General features: G+C 40.8%; 1 protein-coding gene across 1 annotated transcript; it reads right to left on the bottom strand.

Moving 5' to 3' along the window:
- Window positions 1–237: 237 nt before the first annotated feature.
- On the bottom strand, window positions 238–21,704 carry YTHDF2 (YTH N6-methyladenosine RNA binding protein 2). Its single transcript, XM_044434831.1, has 5 exons — window positions 21,449–21,704; window positions 21,046–21,070; window positions 19,137–19,216; window positions 11,103–12,689; window positions 238–1,121 (listed from the first exon to the last, which is right to left on the bottom strand). Exons 1-5 carry the CDS (start codon window positions 21,473–21,475, stop codon window positions 1,098–1,100), a joined length of 1,743 nt encoding a protein of 580 aa, XP_044290766.1. The 5' UTR covers window positions 21,476–21,704; the 3' UTR covers window positions 238–1,097.
- Between the last annotated feature and the right edge of the window lie 1,894 nt (window positions 21,705–23,598).

A 23,598-nucleotide genomic window follows, 5' to 3' on the forward strand; every position in this document is an offset into this window, starting at 1 on the left:
AGTTAGTGCTACCTGCTTGACATCAAGGACCAGCTTTGGTGTTCAGATAATAGCAGGGCAACAGCTCCCAGAAATGTCAATTATTGAGAAAGATCAGAACTAGCCAATGAACTAGAAGCTGGAAAGCCTTGTTATACCTCAAAGGGTCTGCATCTATTCCTCATATGCAGCCTCCTCTCTGCTATGTACAAGCATTAAAGCAGTAGCCTACACACTAAGAACTAAGGGGCCAAGAAGTGATGCTCAACAGGATCTCACGTTTATTATTGAGAAGTGATTAATGGTGAAAGAAAGGCAGCGCCCATTCCTCATTGGCTTAACAAGAAAACTGAAGAAACATTCACTACACAGTTTACAATATTTTTTTTCTTCCAAAATTAATTTTCCTGTAAACAAACAAGTTTTTACCACTGTTCTCAGCCTTCAAATCAAATCAAGCCAAACTTAATCTGTAATCCATATAATGCACAAGAACAGAACATTTCTTAGGACTCTTCGTAGTTGACTTTTGAGAAAATGAACCACCCCTCAGACACGACCTTGTAGACAAATTCCATTCAAATCTTCTAGGCATAAAAAACTCAAATTCTTCATAAAATTCCTCTTTCAGTCCATGGAAAAAAGTTATTCACTCCACTTTCCATGGTGGATGTCCAAAAGAAAGTCACAACTCGGTTTTCCAAGTGCAAATGTCAAAAAAGGAGGGGGGAAAGGAGTTCAGAAGGCCAGGAAACCAGGGAAGCGGCAGGTTTAAAAATTAGAGAAAAAAGGCATATGCCACTTGCGGACTTTAAAATCCGGTAACATAGTAAAAAGACAAAAAAACAAAGCGAATGCTCTGAAAATCACAACAAAAGCCAAAAGAAAGGGGACAGTTTTCATCTCTACTCTACCTAGAAGGGATTTTTTTGTTTTTGCTCTTAAGTCCTATGTCTCTTGTGAAATTCCAATATGTTTTTTAAACTGTAAGTTTATAAGAGTTTGTATGAAGTCAATGAATTAAGTCCTAATTCTTTCTGATGTTGGTGTTCTTCCTTTCGGAAAGATATCCAAGATGCAACATATCTGCTGCAGTCTCTGTGGACGGGCCCAGTGTTTTACTTGACACGGCCTTGACGTTCCTATAGGAAAGAGAGAGAAAAAGATGTGCTTAATGAACGACAATTTTGGAAACCTTCAAAAAATCACTGTTAAACAGATCAAAGAATTATTCTAGACTAATCCCTTATTATGAACATTCTGCTGAGCTAACCCACCTTTTAATATTTGAAATATACCTGTATTATGCTAGATCAGCAGCAAGCACCACCATCTGCCAAAAATGATATTTTTAAATTCCAATGGACATGTGAAACAGCTTACATATATTTACCTGCTTCTCTGACCATTATACCCCTGAAAGAAGTGAATGCGGTTCAATCCCAACAAGTCCCTGCTCCTCTGTACAAAAAATTCAATTAGGCAAGCCACCCAGGCTGATACTGCAGCAGAGGTGAGAGTTTAGCAAGGTTATTTCCTAAGGACTGCAAAATGACAGAACGCAATATGCATTCCACCTAAGAAAATAGATGCACAAAAGTATAAGGAAATTCACCAGGGAAATGCAACCCTATGCAAGTTTAGAAAGAAAGCAATCCTACAAGTCCCAGCTTTCCGCAAGCAGCATGGTTAGCTAGGGAATGCTGGGAACTATGACATGCATAGGGTTGCATCCTTAACTATTCTGCAAAGGTCGATCCAATCAAGCTATTCAAAATACTATGTCTGCTGGTTATCACACAATTCATGTCAAGGCAGTAATGATAACACTGAAGAAAGATAGAGAGAAGTGTTTATTTTACAGGCCACTCCAAAGTTTAATGAAATTGCATACGACATCACCAATTGGTAAGGCTATGTAGAGATGCTTCAAGTAAGGGGTGGGCAACACACAGCCCCCAAGCTGCTCATGCCCCTACAACTGGAGACTGATGAATCTCCATGGCTAACTACAGCAGAAGGCTAAAATCTAGCCTGAAAATGAGCTAACTTTGTGCATTTATGTCTTTTACAGTGGTTTGCTTCTGATGTTCAGAGAAAAGCAGCCAAGGATCTTGCAACCACACAACTGGCAGTAAGACAAGTGTAACCTGCTGAGCCTCCAGGGAATTCAAAGTGGTCCCTAGACTCTCCCTACCAAAAGTGCCCACTTCCACTTTGAGACACTATCACAAAGGATTTAGCTGGGCACCAACACTGAAGGCTTCTAACTGTATAATCAATTGAGAGCCAGTGCGGTGTAGCGCTTAGTGCTGGAATAGGACTTGGGGGTTTGAACCCAGTTCCCCCAACTGGCTGTTAAAAGCTCACTAAGTGATTTTGGGCCCTCACAGCATTGGTGCAAGGATAGTTTGGAGTCTCATGTACATTGCCTTGGGTTCTCCAGAGAAAAGGCAGGATATAAATGTAAAAAATGAACAGTCCTGCAGAATTACGATCTGTTCAACAGTTCTAATTCCCATTCGGTCTTGAACTATGGGTGGCTCTACACAAAGCTACCCTTGGAGGTGGTGTAAAAAAAATCAGCTGGTACAAAATTATATCACTCCCCTATTAACAAAATATATCCTTCGTTCTGATGGACCTGCACTGGTTACTAGTTTGAGAACATGTTCACAAGTTTAGCTTTGGTCTTTCCAGAGTTACATAGTTTAGGTTCTCTCTCAGTAAACTTCTTCTACATGAGCCCTTAAGAGCTCTGCCTCGGCTCTGATCCAGTTTGCTGTGAGTCAAGATGAGTGTCTATTAAAAGCTGAGACTCTCCCTCACGACTCAAGAACTGTTAGCACTCCCTTGAGAAGCCAAACCAAATTATTTAATTCCTGTTTTGTAGACAAATGAAAACAGTTGTTTGACCATGCATCTTTTAACTGGAACTTTTTGTTGCTGTTGTTGCTTTTAGTAAAACTATTGTATAACATACCCATGAAGTTTTAAAAAAATTAGTCCAGATGATGCAAATTTGGTATTTTCAAAGGAGGTGCTACAGAAAAGTAGCAAATGTGTGTGCAGAGTACCATCATATTCTCTGGTTTTTTAAGCTCTGCTTATAAAATAGTTCTTTAATCCAATACCTTTCTACTTTGTACAGTTCTGAAGGGCAGAATCAATCCTTTTGGCTTATTGGTTACTGTCATTGCCTAGTTTCATAAAATATGAAGTGTTAATATTTAGTTATTGACATTTGGTTTTGGATTTTCAATTTGATGTTTTATTGAGCTACCCCGAGATTCTGGTGATTGGCAAGGATGTGGTTTGCTCATATTTTATCTTCACAACAATTGTGATGTAGCTTAAGCTGAGAATGATTGGGCAAAGTCACTCAATAAGTTAGTTCAATCTGAGGTTCTGTGCAGTGGCACCACTGTTATATGTATGCTTTGCCTGATTACATTCTTCACACCCTTGACTTAAGAAGTGACCTGAAATCTTGTTCTGCCCAGGGATCAGGCTAGACCACCACACAGATTTGTGAAAGTCTGATATTAAAACATGGAAAGCAGTCACAGAAGACTGTGCAGAAGGACCGTAATACTGAGGGTGGAGCATTGCTTACCCTTTTCCTTGCATTTGTCTATTCTATCACCCCTCCCTGCTTTTCTTCCTTCAGGATAAAAACAGTTACCCTTCCAGTGATGCCTTTCAATACAAAAACAGACTGTTGAAAGTTCTGTTTCTAAGCTAACCCATGGACAAACCAATGTACAGGCTAGCAGCCCCTGAATCCGTAAGCTCTGGTTCTCCCAGTCACCACTTCCCAGGTTGCTTTCGATTTTAAAAAATGGTAGGAGACTTTATTTACTGCATCATGTCTAGTTTAGTGTTGAACTAGCTCTGTATAAGCAACTTGCATGCATTTACTGTTGATATTTACCACCCTGAGTTTACTTGTTACTTTGAACAAGTAAGAAGTGGACAAGACTGTGGCAACAATTCATTCAGGCTAGGCAACATTTTTGGCCTGAAGACATTTTTGAGAAAGTGTGCCAGGCACCATCACAACTTGCTGTGGGAGTAAACATTTTAGGAGTATTCCTTTCCTCTGCATTTGACTTATTCCACTGACTTTAACAGAAGGAAGGAAGAGGGTGTCCTGTTGAGAAAAGAAAGGAAAAGATGACTGGAGGGGGAAAGCAGCACACCTTCCAAGGCCTCTGGTGCCATAAGAGTCCCTGATGGGGGTCGTAATTTTTGTAAGGGCACCCTTTCCCCCACTTCTACTGAAATGAGCGGAGCAATCTTGCTCACGGACTTTAACAGAGGTGGGAAAGAGACCCTTGTGAGCCCACTGGGGTTGTCTTGGTCACTGCTGCATTGCCAACCGTTGCTGTACAGGGACTGAGGCACTCAAAACTGACCTCACAACAAGAATGGAAACAAGGAGCTTTTAACAATGGGGAGATTCTGAAATCTGCCTACTTATTGTTGAAGCTACTGTGCTGCATGAATGAGCAGCAAGGGTCTGACTTGTATAAGGCTATGTTACTCAAGGGTGAAGAGCAAGCCCTTTAAATGTAGTCCCAATTAGTATCCATAGCAACTGGCTTGAGCACCAATAACAAACTAATTGGGGGACTCAAAGGGGAAAGTAGGGGTGTCCTGCTTAGAATTTTGTGTAATCTCAGAGGCAGCATTGGGGTTTTTTCCTGCTTTGTTTAATGCTTGCCATCTTCTGCTATTTTACTAATTTTATCAATTGAACAGTCTTGTTATTCACATGGAGAACATTTATGAAAAGTGGTAAGTAAATTTAACAAAATAAAAATAGCCTAGGATAATGCCTTGATTCCTCAAGAAAACACCTATGGGAAATGGAAAGTTTCTCTCAAGACTACTAACAGCCCTTATCATTTAGGAGGAGTAACAGCCACTAACTTTACACTTGATTTTCTAGGCACCTAATTAGCTACCAAGGCTATAGCAGCTTTGCCAGACTTTTAAGTTACTATTATTCCTCCAACAATCATTCACTTACCCTCCAACGTCTGCAGAGGGATAAAAGAATACTTGCTGTAGGGCTTACGTTTATCTCTCAAATCAGCAAACCCATGCTTAATTATTAAATCATGTTTTTTGACAGCTCAGCCACTCTCTCATTCTGTGAAATATTAAAGGGTGCTAGGCAAGGTGCCAACAGAGGATGCACAAATTAGTCTATCACCTTCCTTTATGCACAAATTAAGACTGAGGTAACACTGCAGTGGCCTATGTCTGCTCTGAATCGAACAATCACCACTGCTGCAGGATGCCAGGAAATCTAACTTTATTTTCAATGTATAAAGAACATGTCTGAAGATGACAGAATAGAACTTTAAAAAAATTACAGAAAGCTGTACTTCAATTGCGGTGGACAGCTCAAAACAAAACAAAACAAAACATTGCAGAGTTACTGTGAAAAAGGCAAACTCCATTTTAGGCATAATTAGGAAAGCAACTGAAAATAAAACAGCCAATATCATACTCCCCTTATGCAAATCTTTGGTGCAAGCAGACTTAGAATGTTGTGTACAATTCTGGTCACCTGACCAGAAAAATGGCATAATTGGGCTGGAAAGTGCAGAGAAGGGCAACTAAAATGATGAAGGGATAGGAGCAACACTCTTATGAGGAAAGCTTACAACTGGAATTGCAAGGGAAAACATAAAAAGGAGTATACAAAATTAAACATGGTGGGAAGAGAGTGGAAAAGGAGGCATTTTTCTCCTCTCCCTTAATACTAGAACCTGGGGTCATCCTATGAAGCTGATTGGTGGGAGATTTAGGACAGATAAAAGGAAGGACTTCACACAACACATAGTTAAACCAGTGTTCACTGCCACAGGAAGTAGTGATGGCCACCAATTTGGATGGCTTGGTCAGATTTATGGAGGTGGCAGTGGATATCAATGGCTACTAGCCTTGCTGGCTGTGTGCCGTTATCAGAGGCAGCATGCTTGCATACATCAGTTGCTGAGAAGCATGGGCAGACGGGAGTATTCATCCTGCTTGAGGGATCCTGGTGACAGATGGTTTGCTAACATGTGAAAGTGCTGGACTCAGTAGTAAACTGATCCGATCCAGGATGGCTTTTCTTATGTTCTTGAGCATCTCTCTGTAAATCTGCTCCAAAGGTTAACCACTCATACTGAGAACTGTAGAGTATTTTGTGAGTGATAAATCCAATGTAGGAGACAGGGAATTTCAGTACTGTAGCTTTATGTATCCTAAATTATTAAAATTGGATTTTTCCATAATAATGGGTTTAACCCAAGGTTCCATCATGAAATGCTAGTCTCTATCTTGGTACCTATTGTTGACCCTGGCTGGTCTGATTTACTTTATTCAATTGGCTTTCTGGGCAGCAAAACACTACAGAATGCAGATCATTAGGCAAATCCTTACAGCTTAAGTAGTGCCTGCTTTGTTTCTGTTGTTCAGAGTGCTAAGGAAATAGACTCAACCAATATGATCTGACAGAACACACAAGATGTCATTTCTGTAATTTGTGAGTTGGCCATAACCTGTGGTGATTCCAATGTCTGCAGAATCTCTGATGTCATACCAAATGGACATTTACCATTAATACAACAATTTAAACATGTTAACATGAACATTCCTAATAATGCAAAAAATATTCCTTTATTTAGCAGCTAGTTGACAGGTCTGTGGAAGCAATTTGCAACAGGTCCTTGAAACAACATTAGTGTGCTGATTAAAGGTAAAGTTTTCCCCATGACATTAAAGTCCAGTCATGACGGACTGGGGGGGAGGCGGTGCTCATCTCCGTTTCCTAGCCGGGGGAGCCAGCGTTTGTCCGCAGACAGTTTCTGTGGGCATGTGGCCAGCATGACTAAACACCAAGGTGCACGGAACAATGTTACCTTCCCACTGAAGTGGTACCTTTTTATCTACTCGCATTTGTATGCTTTTGAACTGCAAGGTTGGCAGGAGCTGGGACAGAGCAACGGGATCTCACCCCATCTGCAGATTCCAACTGTCAACCTTTCAATCAACCAGCCCAGCAGCTCAGCAGTTTAAACCACTGCTTAGCAGCGGTTTAATCAGAGATTCTATTAAATACAGTTTTTGAAAAACATAAGCTTCATAGACATTAGCAAATCAGAACCAAGAGTGTGGTCATACCAGAATATAGGCACATTTTGAAAAAACAAAGTAATGTGCATGCTGCTCCACAGCATGTCAATACTAAACCCCATCAATTTCCATGGGAGTTATTTTCAAGTAAGTTATTTCAGGAAGAGAGGGCCAACTGGCAGATTGTGACCCTGCTATGCTGTTGCAGCTCAACTCAGTGGTTCAGCATCTATTTTGCATGCAGAAGGCTCTAGGGTTAATCTCAAGCACTTCCAATTAAACGAATAGGTAGCTAATGATGAGGAAAAACCTGACAGGAGACCTTTGCTTTCCCTTATACCAGACTGCAGCTGTCAATTTTCCTACATTCCTATGATCTAATTTGCCAATCTGTCCTGTTAAAACTACCAAATTTTAATCAGGATCTGATTAAAAGTTGGATTTTTTTTAGGTTTGTATGTGATGCCCCAAGATAGGCTGAAGCACGTTGAGCAAGGTGAAGTCTAAAGCCTCACTCAACTTAAAAAACTAGTTTGTGCAGCAAAAGATACTTCGAAAGCACAAAAGACTGGGGTAAAAAATGACTGGCTTCTAGGAATACAGAAATGTTCACTCTTTGATTTAAGATTGCAGCTCAAATTTTTAAGTACTAGTATAATGCTACAACTTCATAATATATTTTAAATATATTTATTATTTAAAATATTATTTTAAAAATAATAATATTTTAAATATTTTATAAATAAAACACACCCTTACAAATTCTTGAAAGTAGTTTTTCCCAGTACTACACTGCTACTTTTAGCAATGAAGCAATTGTAGCTTTAAAAAAAATTGAAATGCTGACCATTTGTGAAGCTCTTAATGACTTATTGCAATTGTAGAAACAAAACCCACTTAGAAATGGGACTTCTGACACAAAAGCAGAAGGGCTATCACCATTATGCATTTCATAAATGCCTGCACATTTCAGATAGTCCGTTTTTTACCATTAACACATAATAGTACTTCTGTAGTAGCCAAGTGTATGACACGCATCACTGGTTCTTGCTAGACATTGCTACAGGATCTAGCAACACTAAAAAGCAGCTCTTGCTTACTAAAGGATTCTAAGAGGCACCAATGGTACAAGCTTCAATCATCTACTCAAGCATTTTGTAAGATAATACTGCATCCAAAACTAATATGCTAAGGACTGAACACAAAACCACTTCCTTTAACATCGTTTGCTACAGACTAGGGTTCTGTTTTACTATCTCAAATGTAAAACAAGTATTGTCTTAAAAATACTCACTTATACTTTAGGGACACAGAAATCTAATATTGTCTATTTGGACTCATGCAAGTCCAAAAAGAAAAGGCAATTCCTGGAGTATGGTAGGCATGTCATGAGCAGAGCCAGCTGGAGCCAGAGGTCAGACTAAATGGCCTGAGAGACTCCTTCTAACTCACTACGTTTCTAAGTTAAAAGCATGCTTTTCAGCAGGCATATCAGCTTTTAATATATTTTGTATTTCTGGTCATACAAACTGAATTTTAATAAAGTATTGCAACTTTAACACAAGAGTGCCTATAACACTTTCTTTTGAACAAAAGAAAATGCATGTGTTAATCCATTATTATTTTTCCCATATCCTCATTTCTTACTTCTACAAGTAGTCCCACAATAACCATCTCCAACACCTAATGCATCCTGATGATTATTTTTTATTCATACATTACAATGGGGGGGGGGGCGTCAGAAGCTGCCATGGCTTTTCTCCATCCGGCACATGCCAGTTACACACCACACAATTTGCATAATTACTCTTGTGGCACACAGGTTGCTGTATCATCTGAACTCAGCAAGGTGCACAGGGTGGATCTGATTTAAATCAAATCACTAGTCAGTAAGACTAGATTTAAAGAATGTTTTTCTACATAATTTGCACACGTGCCTGTCTTACCCCAACTGTATTAAAATTTTCCCAAACTGGGTCTCTTTTACAGTGTGCTGCCATTAATAGGTTTTCTCCTCCAGGAATAACATGATAAACCTCAGGCTATACACAAAAAGATCCAAAGACTTGTGCCTCTTCACACTTAGCTTCTTGTGCAGATCTATTCCACTCCCAACAGTATTCTTCTATTCACTGACTTTTTTTTAAATTTAACACTTAAAAGGCAAGAGGTTGATTCTGTGTATACAGATTTGCAAAGGAACACTGGGATTAAGGTCTTTTTCTCAACTCTGTATATTTGTTTTGTGATTTTTGCTGTGAAGAGGCATGTGATCCCTGCAGAAACAAATTTAGTTTTGAGAACTGTAAAGCCAAGCATCTGTGATAATATCTTCTAGATAGAAAAAATGCCCAATGATCTTACAGAAACCTCAGGAAGAGCATGACATAGTGATTGGATTAATGGAATTCATTTATCAAAAAATTTAAACACAGCATGAATATATAGACATGCTACATAATTAAAACTGATCCTTAATTCATGATGAATAACCTTGGGACTATAATGTATCTTAGATAGGAAACTATCTTTAGATTTCTCCTCAAAAAGCATTTTATTAAAAATCAAATTTAAATTTAAAAATGCATTTTTATTATTTTTTTAAAAATTGATTTTTCTCCACTCTGAAGGAGCACAACAGAGAGGGGCCTCTAAAGCACCCTACAACAAGGCATGGGTTGGAAAATAGTTTCAAGGCCACCCTGGCCATGAACACTGCCTAATTACCCATGTTGTTTGAATCCAGTAAATGGTGTGATACACTTCTGGCAAGCATGGTTCAGAAGCCATTATGGCTTCTTTTCCCAAGATTGTACAAGCATGGCCATAGTACTTTGACAAAAGTGCCCTGAAAGTCACTGGAATAGAAGTTGCAGTCCAATAACATTTTCAGTCCTAAAAAAATCCACAAGTTCCAGAATCAGTCTAATACCTATGGGTGATTGTGCACATTAAGCTTTTCCATGCAATATTCAACAAGAAACAATCACTGTATTAGAACACAGAATAACAAGAGCCCTTCTGAGTTATCAATGGCAGAAACTTGCCTTTAATCATAGGGGGCTGAATCCAGACTAAGTCCTATTGAAACCACTGGGATAACTTAGTCATAAACAGCATAAGCCCCATTGATTTCAATGGGACTAAAGCATGACTCGATCTGGATTCAAGCCATTGGACAGGAGAAAATGTGTATGCCCTTTGTCACTGGATACCAATACATTACAGTAAGCCCAGAATTCTTAGTGGGCTGGTTACAAAGGTCCACACAACTAGCTCCATCTGTCCAAGGATGACTTGGGCTAGTTGATCAAATAAGCAGTAGCCTTTTGAATCTGAGGTAAGTTTCATTAGCAGTTCTTTGACCTGGGGCCTGCTGTTCAGTCATTAAATATTCCATCAATACCTTATGCATGCCCAAAGCAGCACTCTGGATGCAGGTCTAAACCTCCGCTTTGTCATTAACAGGCTGTGACACAGCAACCTGTGTGCACATTCACATAAGCCACTCAAAAAGCAAGACTGTCTTCAGCACACTCTTGAGAGATCAAGTTAATTTTATTGCTTAAGCCAAAAGGCCGTAACATTCAGAATGCATACAATTTTTAAAGTATGGAATGAAGGAGTCATATCAAGCACAGGGACCAGAAAAATACAGCTGCTTCCACTGTAGTTCAACATTTAGTAATTCAGCTTATACATGCCACAAGCACCCTCTTCCAGACCTTCCAGATTCGTTTGAAATAATCTGTTTTCCAATATAATGCATGTATGTGCTACATAAATTTCTCAATAAATGTATGTTAATCAGTGGATCAGATCCAGATGGTAATTTAAGATAGTATTCCACAACATATTGCAACAGAACAATGATATCCCCCCTTAAATGTGCTTGTGTACTGGCGTACTTGGTCAACCCTATTCCATACCACCACGCACAGCTCTTTCACTGCTCTTTCTTACCAAATCCTAGCAGTTAGGCAAATTACCTTTTTCACATTTTCTTCCTCCTCCTGGCGTTTCTCATAGTGTGAGAAGTCATCGAAGATGGAAGTGGTGTGCTTGTAGGTAGCAATGATTTTCAGCACCTGCTTAGCCTTTTCCAGAGGCACCTCCTGAGTGTCCCTGGAGTTGGTCACTGGTTTATTCTCATTGTTCTCTAGGCGAATGTGCCGCAGTTGGCTGTTGGGAACGTCCTTCACAAAAATCCACCTGACGTCAAAGCGTCCCTTCCACTTGTCCTGGGACCACACGCCAGCGCATGTGTTGTAGTCCACAGCAGATTTCATTTCTGCAACTCCGCAGAAATGGCCACTGCCATTGACACTGAACAGTAAGTAAACAGGACCTTTTCCGTTCATGGAGCGGTATGCAGCATCCAGTCTCTTATTACCATGCTCTGTACTGCACCAGATGTTGTATTTAATGGAACGGTGAATATCATCCTCAGAATAACTCTTGATGATGAAAACCCGACCATGTTTTGGGTTCCAGTCAAAATCCTTAGGGTTATAGTTGTTGATGGATCGCAACTTCTCTAAGACTGGGTGAGGCTCCAAAGGGGCAGAACCAGAAGTGGTCTGAGGTTGTCCAAGTGCATTACCATCCACTCCGTTTTGACCAAAACCATTGCCACGGTTACGAGGTGCAACCCAGCGGGCAGGCTGAGCTGTCTGTTGCTGCACTGGCAACTGAGTTGGCTGGGGTGGTGGTGGAGGCAGAGGTTGTGGTTGTTGTCCTGCTGAAGACTGCACCGCTGGAGGGCTATTACTCATCTGCTGGCCCATTGGTTGAGGAGATATTTGGGTCGGTGGCTGACCAATATTCTGAACTAAAGCCTGGGAAGGGTTCTTTACCACTGGCCCTTTATTATCCCAAGTTCCAATATCCATGTTATGTTTTATGGGGGGTGGTGGAAGACTTGATCCTGCAATGCCATTCTTGGTCTTCAGCTTAGGTTGCTGTTTTGCAGGTTTGCTGGCAATATCAGCCCAAGATGCTGGTTTTGGAGGAGCAATGGTAGCTGGAGGCAAACTGTTAGAAGCTACAATATTACTGGCAATAGACCCACTGCCAACAGCAGAACCAACAACTTTTGGGACACTGCTTGCTACATCAGTGCTGCCTAGCTTCAAGGCTGCCATACCTTGGTCTATGGTATTCATGCCAGGTGCCTTATTTAGGGTCTCACTGGCAAAAGCAGACTGTCCATCAATCATGGCTCCACCCAGTGAGCTTGGTGCATAAGCATAGTTGCTACTATATCCAGAACTTTGAGTTGACTGCCCCTGAGAACTGTTATTGCCCCAAGCTGAGAAGTCGATCCCACTTGGAAAAAAGTTAAAGCCATGCTGTCCAAGAAATGGTGTACTGCCAAGGGCCCCTGGCTGTCCAAACATGGCATCAGGGAGAAAGTGTGGCTCCCCATTGCTTAGCTGTCCATAAGATGTTAAGTAGGGCATGGGTGGATCACCCCCAGTAGACCAAGCAGCTTCACTCAATGAGTATGAGAATCCAATGGATGGACTGTAATAATTCGGCAGATAGGAATCCGACATCGCAGTATACGCATTGTTCTGGAACAGAAGAGAACTGAATAGTTAGAACAGCAAACTTGCAGCTTGTAAACTACACTAAATGCCCTCTACAGCTTCTTCCATACAACATCTTTCCATATCAAAACTATTCACTGCAATCTGAAGCTACCACAAAGAATAATCTATTAATTTTAGAGCAGTGAAAATAGAGGAATTCACATTTGACCCAGACTTCAAAAAAGAATTTCAAGAACTGCCCTCAGTACAGAAATACCTACTCACCTAATATGCTTGCTCTTATTAATTTTGCACTTTAGTCTACGTATTATTTCACTGAGTGTAGGTGGATGGTGCAATATACAGCAATATCAATTTGAAGTAAGCTACCTCCCCCAAAAGGGCTAAAAGATTCTCAAGCAGTTCTACTAGGATCAACAAGTTTAAAAATCAAGGTTTCAAAGGTTTTGCAACTCCTGAACTAGGTCATCAAAAAGCATTGTTACCTGTGTCCCCTAAAAACTAGATATCCATGAGCTTTGCTGTTTTCTAAAGCATACTGTTTATAGTGCATAAGCCATTTATACGGATGGTTAAAATCTAATATGCATGGAAATCCAATTCAAGCAACTCAAGTTCAATCTGTGTTGAAAACATTGACATATATTAGGTACTTACCCTGTTTACTCACTGAACATTTTAATGACCAATAGTTCTTGAAGCATTTAATTGTTCCTCTTTTCAAACTATTCTACATTAAAACATTCACATTCAAAGCAGCACAGATCTTAGGGGCCACTGCATATGGTCCAACAAATCAAAATGAGTTGGCATATTGATATCAGTGAAGTACAGAGAATAGCTAATAGGGCTGTGATGATGCCTATTACTAGATTAGCATAGCGTAGGAAAACATTTTTGGCTGGAAGATCGCACTGGCCTTCAGGAGAGTATGCCAGGCACAGACAGGGCTAAACCGATAAGTTTTAAACAAAAAGAAAGCAGCTGTGATAGGATTCAGCTCTTACAGCATTATTTCTCAAAAGCAACGGTACTATTTGAACTGATGTGCATTGCTCAAACATCTAAAGAGCTAGCTGACATTTCTAGAAGCAGCTGGGTGCTAATGATTTCAGCATATCTCATTAATGATATCATGAAATTTACCCTGTCGCACCCACCTTAGCAAACAAACCTTTAATTGTGTTCTCCCATTCAAATCTGAATTGATAACTTAGTATGAGACCATATAAACTGTATCTACTTTGCAATATGTATGATATAACGCTTTTTAAATAGAACTCGTAGTTTAAATACACTACATGAGCATAACTTAACCTTCAACAAAGGCCTTTCAAAATTACCCAACATTTTTCCTGTCCATATCCCCTTAAGAGAAAGTTGGGGAGGGGGGTTAATATTCTCTACCAGTAAGTATAACATTTCCAAGAAAATTTGGATGAGGTCACACTAAACTTAAAGGGCACAATTCAGAGCTTCTCCTATACAAACCATACTGCAAAGTAGGCTAGTTGCTATGCTGGACAGCTCCCATGAATTTTTAGATACCTTGTGAAGCTTGTACCCTTTATTTCCACATAATCCCCTGCCAATTTCAGAAGTGCAGTTTATATGTATCGTGTTTTTCTACACAGAAGCCTAAAGTAGTATTTTACCTGAACACACACCCTGTGAAGAAGGCTAGAATAAGCAAAAGTGATTTGGCTAAGGGCACTCACTAAGTTTCAGTGGTCATCTCTTCACCTGTCCTAAAATGAAAGATCACAGGTAAAAATTATTTGATTGTTCAGTAATGGATGTTGCCCAGTATCTTCTGAAACATTCCTTCTTTGAAGAAACATCACTCAAGTATCTCTCATCCTGATCTGCTTGTTTAAAAAGTTAAGTGAACCACAAATTTAAAGAGCCATTGGTTTTCCTCATCCTGTAGAAGCTATGTGACTCTCTTTGACCAGATTTAATAAATCTGCATTCACCAAGCCTCAGACTGCAAATCCATTTAAACAAAGAGCCCAAGAACATGGGGTACCTTGCTCAAAGGAAACTGCTTTCACATCACTGTCTGTAGGCAAGTTCTACCATATACTGGAGGTGCAGCAGCCATAGCAGCATGGGTGAGGAGAGTAGGGATGCATCATACAGCTTCCAAAATTATCAGCAGGACACAATTTTAATATAAAATTATGCTAATGAAAACAGAGCAATGGTTTATGAATAAGCAAGCAGGGTGCTTTCCTTCTATTCAACAGTAGTTCCTTTATCAAGAGCTTGCAAAGAATATGTCATGAGTGTTGGAACTCTGGGATTTATAGTCTCCAGGCAGGATACAAGAAGTGATTAAAAGGGAGATGTCACTCACTCTGGTCATGTGCTCTCAGACTCAGAACAAGGGTTACAAAGAGCTACTCAGTAAGTAAAGTGGCCAGACCTAACCTATCTTTTACCATCCCACTGCCTCTCTGGCATCACAGCTGAGCATTAGAACAGATGCTCTTGTACACATGAACATCTGCATTCTCATCCAACAGATGGTTTGCTGAATATTAAATAAGTTTAGATACCAATTTAAACAATTAAATATTATCAGTAGAGGACAATGATGTTAACTATAGGCAGGCATAGGATTGGACTGCAAAGGTGCTTTAGGAAAGAAATCTCATTCACCCACATAATAACCCTGTAACAAATTCATTAATAGTCATATTGCAAATATTTTATCATAGTAGCTATCGCTGTTTAATTAATGAAAAGTTAGCAATTTCTCCCTCTGGCTCCTTCAACTATATTAGTTAATTCACATTCAAGCAGTTCATTTAGGCTGAATGTGTTATGAGGAACATGTATCTGTTGCAAATCTACATCTCACTAACATTTAGTTAAAGATGATGCATCACACAACAGGGCTTGGATTGTCCGCCATGGTACACTGGCAAAAAATCAATTACAATGTCAGGTCAATTCATCACTTTTAAATGTTTTAATGAACATTACCAGGAAGAAGGAAGCATGACCTCATCTTTTAACTCACATACAACTTCTAACTTATACATACTTTCCTCATGTATAGTTCAGGCCTTCTCAAGGCTCCATGTTAACTGTGACCTAGCAGATTCACTGAAGGCTTTATACTTTTATAGAACCAGGTAAGCCACCTACATATCTTTTCTGCAAAATTAAATTGATTACAGTACAGTAACAGTGAAGAAAGAAATAATTTAACATAAGATTGCTTAAGCTAAAAACATCTAAGTCAGTCATGCATGGGTTTTTAAAGGGCAAACTTGTACAGCCCTCTTGTGACCTGAAAGTCTGGTTCATTAAACACATACATCAGTTACTTGTCTGGAGTCACATTAAACACTCAATGCAAAATGTTACTTTCCTAAATTTTTCTTTTAGGAAATAAACTTCAAGAGCCATAACATATCCCCAAAAGGCCAGCTGTTTTAAAAGTGTAAACAAATCACTCAAACTTGCCAAAACTCTTCCTTATAATGTAAACAAAGACGCTGTCACTGCATGGCTGAGCATACTACTCCATGCAAAGTCCATGAAATATTAGATATTAATTGAAATTAGAAATGGATTCCACTACTACCTACAAAATAAGAGAAAAGATGTAGTGAATTCAGTGCTATCAGCTTCCAAAAAGGAACTTCCTTTCTCCACCTTTTTATGACTGAACTAGTTAAGACAGATCAACAGGGAGACACATTTATTCCAGAAATCTCATGGAGTAAATGATACACTAAACTGCTCTATCAATGACTTGGCCAAAGTGCAGAAATACTAGAATAAATTTGCCTAAACATCACCATGAGATAGCCCCAGACTCTACTCAGATAGCACAAATCTCCATGGTTTACAAAGGACCTAACTATTAACAACACGGAGTAGTTAATGCAAAGTTGGCACTTTATTCCTAGTAATGCCAACTTACCAAGAGACAAATTCCAAGAGATTATGACATGAGCAGTGAAAAATCTTTTTAAACTAATGCCAATGTTAATGCCTAGTAAACCTGGGTCATCTAGACCCAAGTCCAACTCTACTAAGAGTAGTTCAAAGTCTACTTTATGAATAAAATGTTTTTCCTTACATCTGAACTAGGCTGACATTTAGAGGCTTGGTTCTTGTCTTTTGGGATTTTTTTGTTGGCATTCCCCACCAACTGGAATTATTATGAGCCTAGCAGCAAGTGGTACCCATGGTGGACCTATGTACATAATGTTTTTGTCATTCGCAAGCAGTGAAAAACTGGACAGCAATTTTGAAACGTTTCCTCAAAAGGAAAATTAGAGACACAAGACACATCATGATGTCAGCACTGTAAGCACAATTCACTTGAAGGCTCTCCAGCATCCTGCCCTCCTTGAGAGCACTCTGAGTAACCTCAGCCAATTGTCATGCTGTCTCCAACAGAGTGCCACGTGTCTGACCACTCTATTAACTGTAGATATGACCAGATGTCTATCAGCTTTCTGGATCTCAGCCAGTCTTTGTTTAATCAGATAAAGCACAAAAATGGCTATTTAGGTCTCTTATGAATTATTTTTACCTTGAAACAGATGAACAATTGCAACCTACTAGATATTGAGAGTTGATCACAAGGTTCTGTCATCACTATTTCATCAACTACCCCATGTTTACTCAAATGGTTTTACTGATTTGACACAGACTAGCGAAGAAGGTCTGTGAACCCCCAACCTCCCTGTTACCTTCCATATAAAGCATCATAGGCTTCCATTCTTTCCTCATTAACATACATATACACAATATGTATTAAGCAGGAGCAAGTGAAGTCCTGTCATGTGGTGCCATACATATGCTGCAAACATCCAGCACTTTCCTTTTGATTCAACTCAAGTCTTTACTTGATATCCATGACAAGTGGAAAATAGGATACAAACAAGCCAATTGGAGCAGAAGCCAATAAATATGATTAAAATAATGAGTGGATATAAGAAAAGAGGAATATCCTATTGGATGGGAATTTGTATGGGGTATAGTCTGCCCTGGATTCCTCTGATTTACATGAATGGAATGTTCCTAGATCTGTTGATACACCTGCAGCTTCAGTGATAAACCTGTCAGTTGAAAGCTACCCCTCCAGACCAATTCAGCTTGATAGACATCTCCTATGCCTTTGCAACTTTGAAGTCTGACTACTGCAATAGTTTACAACTGCTTAAAACTTACAGCTAGTATTCTACAGTCAGAGACTGGTAACACTTTACAACATGCTTTATGATCTGCATATAACCACAAAACTCTGGGAGTACTTCAAGCTACACAAAGATCCACAAAACTCTCAGCTGCTTGAGGTTACCTTCACCCTACTTCTCACAGCCATCCCAAAGAGTAACAAATAATGTCCCTGTGAGAATGCCACTGTGCACTAGAACTCACCATGCCATGAAGGCACATATTCTAGGGAACCACTCCACAGCTCCAGAATTCTTTTGCATCAGATCTGATGCAAAGTTTAAACCTGCGTTCAGTAGTCCAGATTAAACAGCAATTCAACTTTAGCGATAGAAGCTAGACTTCAAAACTACAAGTGTGCAAACATTCCTCCTTTTACTCACCAAGAAATACATATGAAGACCAAAAGTGTTATTCTGCACCACCTCAGGGAGGTGCACATGCTCAGAATGCAGTCTACTACTACTAATTCGTCCTGTTCTATAATGATACTAGATTTATTGAACTCATTAGAACTAGGTCAAGATGCATAAGCTAATTAGGGCAATATATTTTGGTTTACTCTGCAACTCTAACCCACCTTTACTTCAAAGTCAGTGTCACAGACATCAATGTTACTTCTTTGAAGTAAACAGGACAGATGTTTTTATAAGCTGGAGCACAATTCTAAGTATGCTTCCTCAGAAATAAGTCTAAATTCGGAATGATATACTGGCTATTAAATACTGAGGATTGTAGCACTGACCCAACTGAGAAGAAATAAATGCTTTAAGTATTAAAAATCAATGCTCTGGTATTGTGTTACTGCACTGCTACTAACTCGTTCAGAAATGTACTGATTTTGTTATTCCTTTAGAAGGGTGAAAGTGTTTTACTGTGAGGGTCTGCACTGAGAGCAGTTCTTTGGGCTGGACAAAGATTCTTTAAATGCCAAAAAGTATTAACATGCTCCAAGAAAATCATCATTATACTTCTATACCATTCAACAGCCAAAACTCTCAGCATTCAAAAATCTTTATTCAAGTTCAGTTGACAGTCAATTGTTACCAAATGCTTCCAGCTAAGTGCTCTGTATATTTACAGGTAAGCTACATGTGAATAGTTATAAGGAGTTAGCAAGATGACAAGCCCAAGAAGCAAGCTCACTGAATGTAAAACATCAAGCCAATAAACATCCTAAAAGTTAGATGGTAGCAGGAAAAAAAACATTATTGGCATGGCATACCATTAACAAATAAAATAGCTACATTTTATAGTACTTACCGGTCTGGCCTGAGGACTCAAGTAAGGTTCAATATCATCATCATTTAATCCATCTTTCTGATGCACTGATCCATTTTGCACTGGAGACAAAAATTGGTAATTGTTTACTCAATATCAGAATGCTTTCAGTAGTTTAAAAAGAAATGCTATTAGGGCTAGCAAGAACTTCCTCTTACTCCACCTTGCCTGAAAGAATTCACCCCCATTCCCACACATGCAGGTCTGGCTATTGCTAATAAGCAGTAAGGGAATATGGTCACTTGTCCTTTCTATGATGTTCCCTGCCACTGAAAACAGGTTTAGGGGCTGAAATGCAAATTACATCCTGTAAATATAGTGATACTATTAGTAAGACTCACTGAATTTTTTCTGATAGATACTGCATTTAAACTTCAAACAAACTCAGTAGGAGATCACCATAGTGTTCTCTTGAGACCCAAAGGAAGCTTCCTTTGGGTCTCATCAAAAGTTTGGCCTGAAGAAGTTTAAGACAAGACATGATAGCTATCTTCAAGTATCTGAAAAACAAACACACAGAAGATAGAGCAGATTTGTTCTCTGCTGCCCCATAGGGGCACCACTGCATAGACAACTGAAGGGAAGTAGACTGTGGCTAACAAATTAGGAGCACTGTAACAGTAAATGGCATTCAATAGTGGAATAGCCTGCCTTGGGAGATGGAGGGCTCTGCTTTTCAGAGGTAGGGTTACATCTTGTACAGCAGATGCTGCACTGAATGGAGGATGGACCAGATGAATTCCAAGATTCCTTTCAGCTAAAATTCTAAGCTTAATTACTTTAATCAACAGATAGTTATTCCTTCTCATAACTGAAGTCATATGCACTGGCTTTCCAAATTAGAAAAGAGGGAAAGCATGCATGTGTTTCAGATTTTTATTCTACTGCTGCTAAGTGACCCAGTGAGTCTGTTGACTTCACTGGCCCGTCTTATTACTACTGCCTTTAAAGACGTCTGAAAAGCTTCACCTAGACTTTGAAACAAATTTAAAATATGTGAACAATCTTGGTCTTCCACATCAATTGTTTCCTCATATGTTTACAAACTTGAGACTATGAGTCTATTTGTGATCTTTTAGTTCAAATATCACAGGCCAGCTTCTTTGTTCTAGCTATTAACAACTACTGCTTGCTGAAAAGCATGCCCATTTTCACTTCAACAGGTAAACTTTTGAACAGCCCCCTGTGTCCTTGTCAAGTCTCAAACCAAGCCATTCCTTATTCTGTACCAGTTCTACTACAATGGGGGAGGAGGAACAAAGAGAGAAAGTGGAGAAAGAACAGAAACATGCAATATTCTCTTAATGCACTGTAACAGAATCACCCACTACCACCTTTACACATATATTTCACCCTGTTTTAACAATGACTTACTTCTGCAATTAGTTCTAAACGTTAATTCCCAGACATCCATTTCCTTCTGCCAGATTAAAGGGGCCATTAGCACTGCACACTTTTCCTCTCATGCAGGGAACTCGTCACTATCATGTTATCAACTAATTTCCCTATTCCAGATTTGCTTGCACAAAATAGGCAGACATAAACATCAAGTTTTAAACCCTATGGGCACAGCTGTTTCCCACATCTATCTTACTGAACAGAAAAATCCTTCTCTCCCACGTTTGTTCGGGTTAAAAAAAAAGGAGTCAGATGATCGGGTGCCCATGCGGCAAGCCACGCTACTGTTCCTAGAAAGGTGACACGACAGGCGCGCATTACACACGCCTTTTAAAGGAGAAAGAAAGAGGCCTACAGCTCGGGCTCGTCCCTTCCTTCCTCCACCCATTATGAGGAATCCAGCTATGAACGGCCGACCTGACCCCCCCGCCCCAATCTCCTCTTCCCGCCGGCGATCTCTCGCTCCCGCCACAGCAGCTCGTCATTCACTCACCTTTGGTGCCTTGGCCCTTAGGTCTCTGGAGCGGGGGCGACACGACGGCGTGGAGGAAAAGGAGGAAGAGAAGGGGAAGAGAGAAGTCATGAAGCGGCCAAAAAGGGGGGAGAGAGCGCGCGCGCACTGAACGAAGGAAAAGTCGAACCCAGCCTAGGCCTCTCCGCCTGCCTACTTGCCTCGGGGAGGCTGCGGTGGGAGGAAGGCCGGGCCTGACGGGGGTTCGTTTGAAAAGGGAGCGACGCGGGGGGAGGGGAAAGACGGCGCGCGCCTCCCCGTCCGTTTTGCGGCCCCCAACCCTCGGCACGCTAGGCCCGAAGCCGGGGCCTTTCCCAGCGTGGCGGCCCGGGGCCCGGGGCGCCCTTCCTCCCACCGCCGACCCGTCTCCCGCTCCCTCCCTTACCTGCTCCAAGAGGCTGCTGGCCGACATGGCTCTCCGTTCGTCGACGGGGTTCTGAGGCGAACTGCGCTAGAAGAGGAGGGGGAAACTGAAGGGGCGGGGATGGTGGTGGCAGTAGCGGTGGTGACGGCGGCGACGACCGCGGCGGCTTTGTCCGGGGAACGAGGAGAAGGAAGGAGGAGGAGGAGCAGGAGACACACCGCGCGGCTCGCTCTCGGCTTCCTGGAGGACTCTTACTGGCTCGCCCCGCCCGCAGCTCCTCCTGCTGCTGTCGACGCTCTAGCCACGACCCTCTCCCACAGCCCTTTCTCTATAGTACTTCCCTGCCGCGCGCACGCAAAAGACGCAGGCAGCTGGGACGGGTGAGCGTCACGCGGCGAGGGAAGGAGCGCGCGCATTTACTGCGCAGGCGCGACGCGAGCGAGAGCGGAGGGCAGTCTTGGCTTGATTGGTAGGCATGTGATTCGCTGTGGGGAGCTCGACAGTGCCCCCTACCGGAAAGACGTTGGGAAATAAGAATTCTGCCAAAGAAATTCAGTGCAGGAGAGCATGAGGGTTTAAAGGTGCAGGCACCCCATACCTATCATATATATTATGCATCTCCGGCGTATGAAGCTTATCTACTTTACCTATAGAAAGATAGTTAACGCACACAGTTATATTCTATCTTCTCCTTTTTCCCGTGTAAGAAACCCATAATCTTCCTCCTTCCTCCCATTTTATTGTTTGTTCATTTGTTTATTTAAAAGCCACCCATTAGCAACATCTGGGCAGCCCTTACAATATAAAATCAACAAATAACATTAAATAATACAATTAAAATATAATAAATAAACAAAATAAAGTCACAATAAAATATTAAAGCATGCATTAATATAATTAAAAACACTGCACTGATGTAAATGGTCTAGATGGTGCCCGAAAAAGAAAGTTTTTGGCAGGTGCCTGAAACTCAATAAGGCTGACGCCCGGCAAATCTCCAGTGGCAGTGTAACATAATTTATCCTTTCAACAACCCTGCAAGGTAGGCTCTGCCTAAGGGGCAGATTGGGCCAAAGTGACCCAAATATTTTATATCAAACACCCATTTTTCACACCCCAGAGCTTATTCTAATGTGAAGCTGGACCCATTTTGTGATATTGTGTAAAATGTTCAGTAGAAACTACGTTTTTGTTTTGTTAGGAATCAGATGTTTTCCTTGCTGTCATCTAAATAGAGGATCGCTCTCGCTTTCACACATTTCTTCCCTCAAACAGCTGACGATGGCAGTTGGGATCCATAGAGGAGGGGGCTGCTGGTACCTGTCTTCCTCCCTTACTGATGTCAGTGGTGGTCCTGACCTTAGCAAAAGAGCAGCATCTGCATGGAACCACATGCCCCCCGCCCCCCGGATTGGAGAGGAGTAGAACAGATAACAGTATCTAGGCCAGGATTGTGGTTCCTGCTGCCCCTCAGATGGCTAGAATATTATCTGGGGACAATCCATCCGCTTGCCAGTGCCAGCACTGATACCAGAGACAGGCTTGGACATTGGTCTTGTTAACCAGACTTAAGAACTGCAAGACTCACTTGCTCGGAAGTAAACTGCAGTAGGAGTTACTTCTGGGGAAGCATTAGTAACCTGGAGCTGTGAAGAATTTGTTCAAGCTACGATGCAAGTCAGAATGGATTGCTTGCAGTGGGCTTTTGAAATTAGCCTGAGGACCACAGGTTGCCCACCCCTGCTCAATTTGTCAAATATTATCCTGTGACAAAGATGTACGCATGTACATCCTTAAGCAGTGGTGTCAAATTCCTGTGATCCTTTCACCTAGAAAGAATGAAATTTGGCTCATACACATATATACCCATGGTGTACATTCTGCTGAAAGTTTATGTGAACAGGCTCAAGATCTCCAGCTCTCCTTTGGGATTTCCTATTCCCCAGTAAATAAAATGCTGTAATCAGTTCTTCACTAGGAAAAGTTTTGTTGTGACACGCTTAATATCATTCCAGTTGCTCTTCACTCCCATTCATGAGGCTACCCAGTTCATCTTGCAGGAGTCTTGCAAAAGTTCCTGTGTCTTCCTAGTAATAATTCCTCTTAAAAGCATGATGACAGACTTCGCGGTACTTTTACTTCTCACTTTGACATCACCAGAAGAATAAAAT

The sequence above is a fragment of the Varanus komodoensis genome, unplaced genomic scaffold (genome assembly GCF_004798865.1).
Source record: "Varanus komodoensis strain SLA01 unplaced genomic scaffold, ASM479886v1 scaffold29_1, whole genome shotgun sequence".
NCBI lineage: Eukaryota > Metazoa > Chordata > Lepidosauria > Squamata > Varanidae > Varanus > Varanus komodoensis.